The sequence below is a fragment of the Terrapene carolina genome, unplaced genomic scaffold, assembly GCF_002925995.2.
Source record: "Terrapene carolina triunguis isolate 2854851 unplaced genomic scaffold, T_m_triunguis-2.0 Scaffold189, whole genome shotgun sequence".
Lineage (NCBI taxonomy): Eukaryota > Metazoa > Chordata > Testudines > Emydidae > Terrapene > Terrapene triunguis.
The window spans coordinates 1,977,098-1,992,539 of NW_020664540.1; the positions used below are offsets into that span (position 1 = coordinate 1,977,098).

Below are 15,442 nucleotides of genomic sequence, written 5' to 3' on the forward strand. Positions count from 1 at the left end.
TTTAACAGAACTTGCAACTTCTTAAAGGGGGATCTTAGCATGATGGCAGCTCTAAGAAAAAGCTTTATTTAAAACATGTTTATATAGTCAGAGTATTATTGGTGCACTTTATTAAATTGCTAAATTTCTCTTTTCCCAGAGAATAAATTAAGTTGCCCATACTTTATTCTTAAGTACTGTATTGGGAAAAGGTGTGTGGGGGCAGGGGTTGTTTGGTTTTGGGGTTTTTGTTTTTTATTTTTTGCTTTAGTAGAACTCACGACTAGCATAGCATTATGAATATTTAATTTATTAAAAATAAACTTCAGTGTTAACACAATTTGACATCAAACTTTTTAAATCTAAGAATCTGGTTCTATATAAACAGAATGTGTTTCACATATTGTATGTATTAATTTTCTACTAACATTTAAACTTGCTCTTTATCAAGGGTATAGAAGTGGAAAGCTACTGTTAAAGAAAGCGAACAAAATGTTACCTCTCAATCCTTAGTGTTGAGGGAAAAGGTTTACTGGAAGTCAGCATAAACAATCATTTTTAGTCATGCTTCACTTAGAAACTAAGGCCTGGTGTACACTAAAAAGTTAGGTCAACTCAGCTATGTGGCTCAAGGATGAGAAAAATTCACAGCTCTGAGCAGCATGGTTAAGCTGACCTAAATCCTGGTGTAGACTGCACTAGGTCGATGGAAGAATTTTTCTATCAACCTTGCTACTGCCTCTTGAGGAATGGGTCACCTATGCTATGGGAGAACCCCTCCTGTCAGCTTAAGCCTGAGGTAGTATCTACATTGATATGCTACAGTGGCGCAGTTGCAGCGTTTCAAGTGTAAACAAGCCCTAAGAAGGGTTATCTACTGAAACATCCAAATTTCAAAGGGCAGAAACTAGTGTCGAAAAAACTCTTAATTATTAAATTATATGTACTGTAAATTCAGTGAATCAAGAATTTTACCACCTGCTATTAGCTATGTTATGTATTAAATTCTCACACCCCTGAAGTCAGTGGCAAAACTTCCACTGAATTGAAGGGGGATGGGGACACTGTGTATTTTCATGGCTTTAAGTGTATTCATAATTCCTGCTGATGTACAAAATGATATGTTGTTCTGTTTACCTGTTGCACTATGCAAACTGAAACATTCATCACAGAATTAAGCATAAGTATTACCTTTTTCCTTAATAGCCCTCCAGTTCTAGCAGCATATCAGGTTTAGCCTTGAATACTTTTTTCACTTTGGAAAACAAACTAATTTGGTTTCCAGATACAACTGTTAGAACAGCATTGCTTTATTGAGCTTCTTTTTAAAAATTCTAAATAAGAGAATTTGGGTTGTCTTCATTTGCTGGAATAACAAATATTTATGTAGTAAATTAAATTTCTGTGTGATATTTGGGGCAGGGACAGGGACATGGGGGGCATATCATAAACTGGTGTAAATTGTCATAGCTCCATTGGAGATCTGCCGCACTCTTTATCTGCTTGTAAAGCTTCATGCACACCCATGATACTATATAAATAATTTCTGTTGCTATTTGTCATTTTTTGATTACTTACCTCACTGTAAGCTGTCAATGAAAGGGTGTTTTTTCAATTAAGGTAGAGTGGGAGACTGGAATTTAAAAAAACAAACCCACACACAACAGTATAATGGAAGAAATACAAAACTGCAAGATAGTTTAGCAAAACAGTGCAAATGCAAGCCCAGAATGAGTCTTATTCTTCCAACATCCATAGTTTAAAAAAATTATAAATGTTTCTATCATTTGCATACAATTCTTTATCAACTCCCTATATTGCTCAGGTTTACCATTGTTTTTATAAACTATAATTTATACCTAATAACTATTTCCTTTACCCCCAATATTTTTGGAAGGTTTAAAAGTTTTTTCAACATTTTATAGAACCAGGTTGCTATTCCTGGTCTCCTGCAGTTGTTAATAGGGAAATATATGGACAACTTGTTTTTTTATAAATTCTAAATAATAGCTAAAGGGGGTTTTTCTACCATATTTTGAATATTCACACTTAATTTATTTGGCATTGCAATCTGCTGTAAACATCCTCTGTATATGTGCTGCATGTAAGTAAAAGTAATCTATCCACATCAATATGAACCATATTTTTGACCCTATGCCACCTAAATGTGTTTGGTATTTATACTAATGATAAAGTTAGTGTAGAACAGATGCTAAAGTGCCAACATCATTTTTGGTTTCCAGTGTTCATAAAGTGTCCTGTGTTCTTTGAAAGCCTGTCTGATATTTGAAGGTAAAATTCTTCATTAGCTTATCTGTTATGTACATATTCCACAAATAGTTCTGATTTCAAAATCTTTCATTGCTGGTGATCATGTAGTGCCAGAAAAAAGTTTCATTTTGAGGTCCTAGGATGAGTTTGCAGTACTGGCAAGGTTTTTTTTTTTTTTTTTTTTTTTTTTAATTAATCCTTTGACTAGTAAATGTACAAATTCTTTTGGAAGTTGATGAGAATACCTATACAGACGCCGCCCGACTTACGCAATCGTTCCGTTCCGGAAAGCCTTGCATAACTCAAATTTTGTGTAAGTCAGAAACGTATACTCGTACGCTATGCAAAAATTTCCGCAACTCGAAAATCCTATTTCTGGCTTATGGAACTTTTTCCGTAAGTGCGAATTTGCGTAAATCGAGTCTTGCATAATCCAGGGAGCGTCTGTACAACCCTTTTTTTGTAGATTATAAAACCTTTTAAAAATCTTAATTTTCATTTGCTTAGCTATTTTAGAAAGAAGTTAAATATCTGGTTTGTAAAATTAATTTTTTTAATCCTTTCATGGCTTTCTAGATCATGAAAGTGCAATTGAGGATAGGATTTAGTAAAATATGTACATATGTTTACACAAGAATACTTTCCAATAACTTCTTTATTCATAATAGGTTATTCCAACTTCATTTCCGGTAGTAACATTGCTTTCCATAGTAATTTGCTACACTTAGTTAAAACTGCTCTGTTTTCTTTTACTGCCATTTGATTTTAAAAAGTGACAGTTTGATGCATATATTTTTATATAAACACACATTTGTGTTTAAGGTGTTGCAAATAACTGAATACAGTATTGCTAGTGTATATAAAGATCTACTGACTTATCAGAAAAATTGTTTCTAAAAAGAATGTTGTTCAAGATTTTCCATGAGAAATCGTTTTTTCTTCTCACCGCCACCTCTACCTCTTCCCTTCACTGCCTCTTCTCTATTTTCTGTGAAGTCTATGTTTTTGCTTTGTAGTTCACCAGTTCCTGCTACTTTGTCCTCACAGTCATAGTCATTGATCATGCTGTCAAACAAGGATTATGATTTCAAGTGAGTAATAAGTAACAAGAATAGATGAGTTCCAAAGCGCTATTCACAGAAAATTAAGGGAAGGAGGGAAAAAACACTTGTCAGCAAATTATTTATAGGTAAATTGTTTTTGATAAGGTGATAGGAGATCTGTAAGAGTTGGATGTTACAAGCATACAGTACTTGAAACTTGGTGTGAACTACTTACCATGGACATTTACTTTTTATTTGATTTCAGAGCTTTAATTTTACATTTATTTTGCTTTGTTGATAGGTTGCTGATTTTGATCTCCCATGTTTAAAATTTGACCATAGAACAGGTTAGCTAAGTTGGCACAGCAAAAGTAAAAGCAAAGCTTTTTTAAAATATCTGTTTATTATAACACAAAGAAAAATGATGCATGTATTCTGAGTATTTTTAGTCCTGTTTCTGACTTGAAAAAAGTTACAAGTGCATTTGCCAAACTAATTTTCATCTGTAGATGAAAATCTAATTTTACTTCTAAAATTAGCTGCTAATAACTTTTTAAAAGTTGAAACTTAGTCATGATATGTCTTTAAGTTCATTATTAGCACTTGAGCAAAAGTATACAAGACATTTGGGTAGATTTGTACCTGTGGATTTTTTTTGTTTTGTTTTCCTGGAGTTTGGATTTTGTTTTTAATAAACCTTTATGCTCTTACTTTTTGAAAAGAGATTTTAATTTGTGATGTTTTGTATGTGTGTTTTTACAAATTAACATACTTTGACTTTCATGTGTAACCGTAACTGTATATTTTATGTAAATAAATAACAGAGAGGTATAAACCATGCATGATTCATTGCTTCTTTTTTGTTGCTAACACTTATGTCATATTTTAAATTAAGTGCATTCTGCTCTCTGAAACATTCAAAATTAATTGCTTTAAAAATGTAGTATGCTTACATTGTGTAGCTGCTGCCTGCATTTATTTGTATAGGTTTTTTGTATTTTAGTTTCGGCATTCCAGACATAACACATTACTTGGGCTCAGATCTATCAGAGCACTTAAGCACATGCTTACCTTTATGTCTGAGTAGTCCTGTTGATTTCAGTGGGACTAATGACTTACTTAGTGTGCAATGTGAGCTGTGCAGAGACCTTTACACATGGGTGCAGGGAGCCACCTCTCCAGATCACACTGCAGGATTGGGGCCTAACTTTGGTGTTAATAGTATGACAAAATAATTTTATTTAAGGTGCTCCTTTAGAAACAGACAAACCATAAAAGATCCAGTGATCTCCTACCAACAGAGCACTATGTTCTAAGGGACATATAGGTATTTAGGGTGGGGAATAGCAAACATCCGTATTGTACCATTTCAGCAAAATCTTCTGACATTGGGGACTATTTAATACTCGAACTTAAAATGTATATAACCTCACATTTAAACATTTTAGTCTTAAATGTTGTAGATGTTTGATTAATCTTTATTAAAGATCAAGATGAAAGCAATTATTAATTCTTATCCTCAAGAATATGGAAGTTGATAACTCTATATTAACTATTTTATATTATTATCTTGATTAGCAATAGCCCTTCTAAAATAACAAGGGCTTAAATTGATTGTATTATCTTTGTGGTGTATTGCTTTCAGAAGACCATTTTAAGACTACCACTGACTGAAGCACATTATTATGGCCCAAGCATGACAAAAGTTAATAGTAGCAACAATCTTGTACTGTCCTTCACTTCAAAGTAGACTTAGCAAGCTTTTAAAAAATCTGCTATAAAAGGAATGTCTGTGGTAACCTGTTAATTTTTGCCTTATTTATGTAAATGGAAGTTTTTCCATAGTTTTTACTAGTTAAGTACAACTTATTGGATACATTTATTGATATGTATTAATATTTTTCACAAACATTTCCTAAACTACATCTGAATAGTTTGTTTTTTTAAATTAGCTAAATAACTTTAAAATGAGCATTAAAGTGGAGCATATGTTAAATTAATGTATTGATTCAGAAAAATGACACATTTTGGAAACAAATAATTTGAACCATTAAAGATATTAACATAAAACACGTAATGTGCTTAAATACTATGGGGCTGGCAATTATTTTTATACATATCTTAGAATTAAAAGAGAGAAGGAAAATGTGCAAATATATATAAGTAACTATAGAAAGTATTTCTCTTAAAGAGCATACTTCATATTAGGTTTCACAGGTTATATTAAAACTCCCTTAAGTTTGCCTCAGTATTATTATACTTGTGTGTTTAGAGTTTAGTTTTCAATTATTCTGATTGGTTTATCCTTGCATGTTCACTATCCTGGTTGCAGCATGAAGCGTGCCAGTTCTCTGAATGTTCTTAACATGGGTGGCAAGGCTACTGAAGATCACTTTCAAGTAAGAAGCCCTATAATATTCTTACACAAGTAGATACCAGTAGCAGAGTTTGGGCTGAAGAGCTTGAGAAACAGTAAAATAATAAACCTCTTGGGACTCCATAAGACTCTCAGTATAGCAAAACACTTTAAGCATGTGCTTTAAGTCCATTGGCATTCAGCAGAATACTTAAACACATACTTAACTTTAAGCACCTGCTTAAGTCCCATTGATATCCGTCAGTTAAGCAGGTGCTTAACTATTATGCTGAACTGAAGCCTGAATTAGAATATTGGAATGGCTAGTAAGTTTTTTGGAATCTTACATCCTTTTTAAATTTATATTACAAGAAATACTCGTAAAGCTCAGATATTCTGTATTTTTGATGAAAGCTTCTCTCAAAAGGTCCGGTCATACTAGGAGTTGTGTGCTCTCAAATCCCAATGACTTCAGTGGGAGCTCAGGGTTCACAGGAGCAGGCCCTAAATTTATCTGATCTGCTATCAAGTGTTGCTTCTACCAAAATCTAAACTGTAAATATTTTGCCTAACTATATTCAGTGTACCTGATCGCTACTACGCATAACTGTTTGTACCTAATAAGTCACCATTGCATATGTTGTCAAGGAAAGCTAGTAATGTTCTGTGTTCTAAACAACGTTGCGCATTTTACTAACAGCAGCTGTGACTAACTTTGGGGGGAATATTAATTGCGTCAATGCCAGCATACTGTATTCTGTAGAATCTTCACCTTTATTTGCCCCAAAGCTTATAACAAAAGCACACGCTGCATGGATCTCTTTCACTGTTGTGTGGCATAAAGGTATCTCCTTAGTATTATCCCTAAAGAGTCTACTGCAATTTTTTAGTTCTCTGAAATTTATGCAAAGATGTTCCTTCATTAATTTATGTGAACTTTGACCAAAAAAAATCCACCAAGGTAAACCAAAGCACTTTGCAACAGTAATACAAAAAATGGCCAGGGCTTTCAGAATCGGACTGTCTTGGCCTGGGAGTGTATATCTTTATAACTGGTTTCCTGTACATTCCATAATTTGTGCTTTCTCAACGAGCTGTGCTTACCACATGTGAAATGTGTAAAGTTAACAATGTGTTTACAAATTTTACAAATATTTCCCCTGGTTTGCCAAGTAGAGAGACACTTGCCAATATCCCTAGGCAGTCAGCCCCTTCTGTAATAAATATCTGTTAGGAATGCAAAGGAAGTGCTCAGATATTACTACATCTGTGGTTGAAGTAAAGATAGTTATCAGGATGTGAAAAAAAATCTTACATAAGCTCTCAAACTTAAGTAGATAAGCAATACTAGTTTCCTAAAGTACACCAATTGTTCAAGTGTTTGTTTTAGTTTTTAATTTTTTTATCATTCTTTTTATGCAGGCATCCAGGTTGCTCAAGTGTTTTAATAATTTTTTTTTTCATTTTTTTTTCATACAGGAACGAAATAATTGTCTGACAGACTCAAGGGCTCTGAGTGCCAGTCACACTGATTTGGCACATTGAAGTTCTTGGACAGAAACTAGCTAAAATTCCTTTGTGAATAAAGAAGCACTGAGACTCTCAAAGCTTTGGTTCCTTATCACTCTCTATAGGAACATCTAATTTGTAGACTCTTTTGCAATGGACTGCTGTTTTTACTTTTCTAAAATAGTAGTGACATTTTTAAACATAGTATTAGTGGATATTTTCTTCTGAAGAGAAACTATATAGATATATATTGCTCATTGCACTGCTGTCATTCATGCTACTTATGTTGATTTCGGTTAACAGATCTGAATATCACAGCAGCTGAAAACTGAAAAAATAGAAATACATATAAAACATACCAAAATGCAAAGGAGTATAAAGGGTTCTCTATATTGATATTTGAAAACAGATTAAATATGTAGCAGAAAATATATACAGTGCTTGAATGAGACAAGTATCGGTTATGTGCATTACTGTATAAATTCAGAATGGGGTATACTGTACTGGTGCGACTTTACCTTACATGACTGAGAATCACAATTTCAGATATCTTGCCTGAAAAGTAGAGCTTAAATATTGGATTCCTTAACCAGTAGATCTAAATAATAAATTTTGTAATGGAACTATAGGTGGCATGCATAGCAATACCTGTAACTATGAAATTTCATACCTTATTTATTGATGTAGGTCTTAAGGCCCAGTAATCAGTGGTGATCGTACAGTTCATTTTGATCGGGGGGAAATGGCAAAGATTTTGGCCTGTATTTTGTACAGTAGATGCATATTGAAGCTGTGGGATGCAACTGTCCCAGAGCAGTAGAATATTGTGCCTCAGGTTGCTGACACTTTTCCTGCCTTTCCACTGGAATTCTTATCCCTTAGTTCTCTTTAGGCTAAAACTACTCCATTGTTTCTTCATGCTTGTTCCAACTCTTGCCTCTCTCCATATTAGTTGATGGCAACAGGAGCAAATGAAGCAGGTGATTGCATGCTAGGCTGTTATACTGTGGAATAGCTGCTGTGCAGAGGACCTACTTGTGAAACTCTCTACTGAAGTTTAATACATTTAGGGCCCCATCAGAAGCACTAGATGCCCTTATTTGGCAGATAGGTCACATTTTTGATCAGCCATCCTTTTTTAATCTAGATACAATTAATAGATATGCTGTCTGTATTCAGCCCTGCTGCTGGGACTAAGTATGTAATGTTTAAGTATCTTGTGAACACTAACATTTTCAGTTTGTTTTTTTCTGTAAAATATGTGATTTTTAAAACACCACACATAGAATTTTGTAGACAAGTGAAAACTGTTATTTACATGCAAGTGGAAGGAGAAAGTAAAAATGTGCATGTGTTTGTGAATATAGGGAAGTAATTGAAATATACAGAACAAAAAGATAACTTTGGGACAAGCTGGAATACTAATCCAAGATGAGACTAACACACATTGAGGTAAAATAGAGGAAGGAAAAAAAATAAGTTTTTTGGTATTTGATCAGGCTGTGAAGAACTCACTAGACCTAATACTGTAATAACTCCTTGACCAACTGGCATCTGGTTTTAAAGCTTATTTTAATGACTGATGCAACAAGTTATATGTGTAATGCACTTACGTTTACTATGAGGTACTTCATTAGCATCTCCATAAAGAAGAAAATTGTATATATGGTGTACTTGCCATAAAAACAGTCCAGAAATTGAGACAAGATGCTGCTAATGTGTAGTGGTTTTAATCCATACTAGTGCAATTCAGTGATGAACTTGAGAACAAATTGTTTGCTCAGCTATTTTATAGATGTAGTCATAATGTGGACTTAAATTTGAATTTTTTTTAGAGCTTTTACATTATTTTAGTAAAACATCACATATACGTTTGTTGGTGAATTCATAGTTCCCTGCACAAAGCTTGAAGTAAACCAGCTTTGCCCCGGAACTAAACAGCAGTTGCTGGGGGGGTAAGAAGATGGTATCCATTGCTAACTGGTGGGCAGGCCACAGGGCTACCACAGCTGCTTTGTGTCAGCTGTCCCTTTTGCAATAACTATGAAGGATTTCTAGTGCAGAGGCCTGCCCTACAACTCAGCCTTTGCTGGTATGGGAGGAGCTATCACAGTAATAGTGGCCCAGAGGACTTTTTACAAGCCCTTTACATCCAAGGTGACTTTCACCAATGTGAAAAGCACCTATAAAGGTCTGACTTTGTAGAAAAGTAGCTATTCTGACCCAAAGGTGACTTTGAGATTAGATATTTGGTGCAATCTAAGAACTTGTTTCTAAGCCTTTAATTCAAATTTGAAAGATAATGTTTTTGCAGCCTCTCAGAGAACTGGAACTTGTTGTGTAAATAGAAATCTGTTTAAATATTTAAAACTTAATTCAGACCTGCTTAACTATAAATTTTATTAAATGGTCTTAAATTCAAGACTAGAGTATGTCAAACTCTGGTAGTGGTGAAATCTCATTATAGCTCAATAAAATAGCTCAATAAAATATTGTAGGTGGTACTATTAGTACTGTGCTTACAAATGTGACTTACGTGCTTTATATATTATTTAAAGGAATGATAAGGTTAAAATGTTGACCTTCTTCTCTATGCCACACCTTCTTCCCAAACAAAACCACTCTTTTACCAAGTTGCAAAATCTGTGTAATTTTTCTGTGGATTTTAGCATCAATCTTCCTTTCGTTTAAATGATCCAAAAAATTACTTTGCCAGTGTATGCATCTATTTGTTTTTAAGTGGACTTCTGAGTTTACTTTTAAATAATAGTTAATGTGACACTTCCATTTAATTTTTTTGCTAGACTCTGTCAGCTGTGCACCAGTTGCTAGCAGTACTGTCACTATTTGTTTTTGATCGAAGATCTAATTAAATATGATGGTAAAATTTAGCAGTGATTCATAAGCTCCCTTTGTAGATGGGTGACTGAACTAGCAGTTTACTGTTTGTAAACAATGTCCCTAGTGGTAGCAAGGTATTTAAAACAAACTATGGATGAACTAATTTAGACATTTATTTTAATGGTTTTGTATTTTTTTAAGGATGAGTGGTAGTAATTCAGAAAGGTTTAAGCTTGAAGTATCTATCAGTGGTTAATCTGTACAGTTAAAGGATTCCATTGACTTAGAAAACAAGAGAGAAAACCAGCTATGGTTGTGTTGTGTATGTATCGTTAAAATGGGGTGTGCATGCAGTGCTTCATCTAATGTATGTTTACAGTATTTGATAGGTTCAAGTGTACAATTTAGTTTTTGTCAACCAGGTCACTTACTTTGTCTGAAAGCTGCTAAGTGTATGTATTGCATTTTAGTAATCAAAGTGTCTGCCTATATCAAAAGAATAAATATTGGAAGGAAAGCATGAACGTGTAAAGTTTAGTTTTCTAGTACAGACTTTGCATTTTGATGATGTATTTTTGTAAATGCATTGGTATAAATACTCTCTTTAAAAAGTAAATGGTTAATTTGTGAGGGGAAGTTGTGAAAGTTTACATTTGTTTCAAATAATTTATAGTCTCAGTACTTTGAGTGGAAGAGGTGAGTAGTGTTTTTTATTTTTTTAAAAATAGAGCTAAATGAAAAGTTACCCACACATTCATCACCCTGAGTTCAGTAGCCCTAAAATATACATTCTTGGTGAGAAAATGAAGGTTTATGTGATAGAGTGGCAAAACTCTTTATATCCCTGTAATACAATTGTTATGGTTGCTTTGAAATAGAATAATTTAAAAGATAATAGCTAAAATTCAGTGGTTAACACTCCATTTGCATTTTGAAGCACTGAAGATGCCTAGGACTGTAAAAGTATGGCAGATTAGTTATACATTGACAAAACCAAAGTAGACTAAGAACTACATACAATTAGATATGAAAATAATAATGAGGAATCTTCAGCATCTTGATGTATTCATCAGACACTGTCTCCAACTTAAAGCTCTATGAAGTTTTTTAAAATTATAAAAAGTATTTTCCTATGTAACTGGGAGGCTGGTGTAACAAAATTAACAAATTAAGAATTCTATAAAATCACTAAGGGTATTAGGGATCTGGGGCAAAAATCTGTCTGGGGATTGGTCCTGCTTTGAGCAGGAGGTTGGACTAGATGACCTCCTGAGGTCCCTTCCAACCCTGATAATCATAGACTTTGGTTCTGTTGGGATGGGAAGGAAAATGGAGGTCAGGTGCATCTTTTAAGTAGAGCCCTGCTCAGATACAAAATTTGTATCTGCCTCTGGTCCATAGATATAAGCAGATTTGCAGGGCTCCATCTTTGGGCTGGTCTACACTAACCCCCCAATTCGAACTAAGATACGCAACTTCAGCTACGTGAATAACGTAGCTGAAGTCGACGTACCTTAGTTCGAACTTACCGCGGTCCAGACGCGGCAGGCAGGCTCCCCCGTCGACTCCGCGTACTCCTCTCACCGAGCAGGAGTACCAGAGTCGACGGCGAGCACTTCTGGGTTCGATTTATCGCGTCCAGACAAGACGCGATAAATCGAACCCAGAAGTTCGATTGCTTGCCACCGAACCAGCGGGTAAGTATAGACGTACCCTTTAAGGGCAGTAATGTCACCTTTCCCTTTAAATCCAACTGAAAAAAATCTGTGGATTTAGATTACAAAAGTTAGTTTTAAAACCTTCAAAGACTGATTTGAGGGTGCTTGTGTTGATCTTAGCTCTCAAATACTGTACAGTATATTTCCAACTGTTGAAGGAGAAACAGGAATTCTGTGTTCTTTCTTGAAGGATAAGAACTGAAAAGCTTCAAAATAAAACAAAACCTTAATTGTAACAAATATCAGTAATTCACTGTGATTTAAATGCAGAACTTGTCATGAAGTTAAAGGTTAGGCTTTTTAACTAGATCTATTGTGTTGTCTTAACACTTAACACTAGCATAAATGCACTTTTTCTTATATACACCAGTGTCTTTACAGTGCACAGAATAACTGTCCTACCATTCTAATTTTCAACAGCAATCTGGTTCCAGAAGCATATCCTGTTACCACTGAATGTCTTTTACTTTGTATCTGTTACAGAGCTATGGTTTGATTTGACGCTGTTAACAAAATATGTCTGTGTCTTTTGGCATTTATTTTCAAAGTGCAAAACTAAAATATTTAAATGTAGTCTTACAATAGTTCTATGTAAAATAAAGTTGAGTGTATTTATGCATCTTAGAATGTAAACCTTTCATGTAAAAAGCCCTTAGTCATGTATTTTTCCTGTACAGAAGCAAACTTCAATTGTGAAACCCAAAGATTAATAAAGCTATAATAAGGGACAGTTCCTAAATAAAGTGCATTTATTACATAAAAGAAAAAACAACTGGAACAGCTATGACTTACAATGGAGAGTTACAGTATGTTCCTATATTGCTGATAATCTGCTGAAAGTAAGGAACACTTAACAAAATAACTAACTATGTAGCACTGTATACAGATCTGCTTTTCATGGGTTTTACACCACTTAACTTGTATTGAATTAAAGTGTAGTTCATAAATGCAATTTTAAGTTACGTGAACCCTATATACAGCTATAGCTGATGAAATAAAATACAGTAAAGAAATTCTCTTAAACATTGACTTTGACTGTATGATAAGTGCTTCTCTGTGAACACGAGGTATTTTTTTGTTTTAAACTTTTGTCACTTTTTCTTTTTGTGGGTGCAGAGAGCTCAAGAAAATGATAAACTCTTGTAACCTGCAAGATCCGGGACCATATCATAACTGCCCACTTAATGTCCTCACTTAACGTTGTTTCAATGTTACGTCCCTGCTCTATTACAGAACATGATGGTTTAAAGTTGAGCAATGCTCTTATAACATCGTTTGGCCGCCTGCTTTGTTCACAGCTTGCAGGATTCTGCAGAAGAGCAGCGACTCTATAAGACAATACTGCACAACTTGTATCAGGGTGGGTTGGCAGCCCCCATATCAGCTTTACTACTCCCACCCCACCAGTGGACCCTGCAGATCAGCGCCTTCCCCCTGCCCATGGCAATCAGCTGTCTTGGGGCATTCAGGAGGCTGAGGGGAGGAGCGAGGATGTGGCACGCAGCCTCCCCCTCCTTCCCTTGCCCACAGCAATCAGATGGTTTGCTGTGTTCAGGGGGCTGGGGGGAGAGGGGAGGATGTGGAGCGGTGTTGGGGGGGGAGAGGTGGGTTAATGGTGGGGACAGGGCAGGCCAAGTATTGAGCCTCTGGCAAAGTTGGTGCCTGTGCTTGCACAGAGGGGAAGCTGCCATGCTGCTGCACAAGGTGCTTCTCCTAGCCTACAATGGCACCTTCAGCCTCCTTGCCTGCCTCGTCTGCAGTGCCTGTGTGGGGTAAGGCGGGGCACTTCCCAACTATAGTACTATACAGTATGTTTGTAAACACATAGCACGTGCACACTTTCCCCCCCCCCCCCAAAGCGATTCACTGTTGCTTTATGGCCCAACGGCCCTGCTTGGGAATAGGATGCTACACCAAGCGCTGGTGATACACAGCAGAGGCCCTGCCTTGCTGTCTTGCGACAGAATAAACAATGTTTTATCTGTTCTCCCCCCTTTGCTGGAGGGAGGTAAGAACACGGGGTGGCAGCCTACCCAAAGCAAGTTACAGGAATAGCATTCCAGAACCTGCTTTGCTGTAGCAAGGGGGAGAAGCGGCGTAGAGATGCACAGAACCCAGCCCTGCTCCCATGAAAGTCTGTGAAATCCACGGGAGCTTTGCCATTCACTTTTATGCCAGTTGCATCTCTCTGCCCCTGCATGCACACAGCAAAGAGGGGCACAGCTCTGCAGCAAATGTTATTTTCCTCCTCTTACTACATTGGCTGCAGTGCTGCCCGGGTGCTGAGTGCATGGTTACTAGGGGAGATACAGCAGGGCCAGTTTTCCAGGGCACCCTGGCAGAGAGGTCTTTGGATCTCCAGCAGGGCTCCTGTGAAAGTAAGAACCTCCCTAACTAGTCCTAGCCTAAACCCACAGGGCTTCCAGTAGGGGAGCAGATTACCATGGAGAATGACATGGGTTTTCCAAATTCTTTCCCTTGCAATAGTTGATCGATGCTGCATGACCATAGCCACTCCAGGATGAAGGGAGTAAAGAGTAGCACATGCATGCACGTCCAAAGGAGCATCACCCAGCATCAAAACACCCAGCTGGAGTCAAAAACGTCCAGCAAGTGATAGTAGAGTGCCTAGCGGTAACAGTACCACTAGCAGCAAGAAAACCATTAGTTTAGGTACTAAATTAGACATTTTAAAGTGTTTTAATGCAGGCGAGCATGCAGTAGACATTGGCATCGCTCTAGGTCTTACTCCGACTACTGTGAGAACAATTTCGAATAATGCCGACAAGATCAGGGCTAGTGCTCGGTGTGTAACACCGCTTAGTGCTACTACAATAAGTCAATCAAGAAGTAGTTTGCTGGAAAACATGGAGCATCTTCTCTCACTGTGTATAGAGGACCCAAAACCAGCGGAACATACCTCTAAGTTTGCTAGTGATGCAAGCTAAGGCAAAAAGTTTGTATGACAATTTGAAGAGAGACCAAGGTTAAGGATCACAGACAGAGACTTTCACAGCAAGTCAGGGATGGTTTGATCGGTTCAAGAGGTGCTTCCACCTGCATAACATCAAGATGTCTGGTGAGGCGGTTAGTGCTGATACTGCAGCAGTTAAAAAATTCCCTGAATATCTCAAGAAAATAATTGAGGAAGATGGCTATTCCCCTAAACAAGTCTTCAGTGTCGATGAAATGGGCCTGTACTGGAAGAGGATGCCTGAGCAGACTTACATTTCCAGAGTGGAGAAGACAGCGCCTGGATTTAAAGCAGCTAAAGACAGTCTAACCTTGCTTCTAGGTGGTAATGCTGCCAGAGACATGAAGATGAAACCACTGACAGTGTACCAATCTGAAACACCACACGCTCTCAAGGAATTTTCAAAGGAACACCTTCCGGTCATTTGGAGATCCAATAAGGTGGCACAGATAACTGGAGCTATTTTTTTCAGAATGGCTGACTCTCTATGCTGTCCCTGCATGTAAGGAATACTGTGCCAAGGAAAATCTTTATTTCAAGATTTTATTGCTTACTGATAATGCACCAGCTCATCCAATCAACCTGGACAACCTGTGTGAAAACGTCCAAGTTGCCTTTCTGCCACCTAACACCACATCACTCATCCAACCCATGGACCAAGGAGCCATCGCTGCATTTAAGGCATATTACTTACACCGTTCTTTCGACCAGCTCATCAGAGGCACCGAGGGGGGGAAGGCAAACCTACGAT

At 36.7% G+C, this 15,442-nt stretch overlaps 1 protein-coding gene across 4 annotated transcripts in view; it reads left to right on the plus strand.

Moving 5' to 3' along the window:
* Nucleotides 1-15,442, plus strand: part of KLC1 (kinesin light chain 1) — an 87,022-nt gene that overhangs the window by 46,572 nt on the left and 25,008 nt on the right. For 2 of the 4 annotated variants that reach the window (XM_026654231.2, XM_026654225.2), the window contains exons 14-15: nt 5,626-5,692; nt 7,129-11,033. The exons of 1 other annotated variant lie outside the window; for it this stretch is intronic. In XM_026654231.2, coding sequence (XP_026510016.1) covers nt 5,626-5,692; nt 7,129-7,194 — 133 coding nt within the window. In that variant the 3' untranslated portion in view covers nt 7,195-11,033. Of the gene's footprint in view, nt 1-5,625; nt 5,693-7,128; nt 11,034-15,442 lie in introns of those variants that run through there. One more of the 4 variants, XM_026654229.2, reaches the window with a different exon arrangement.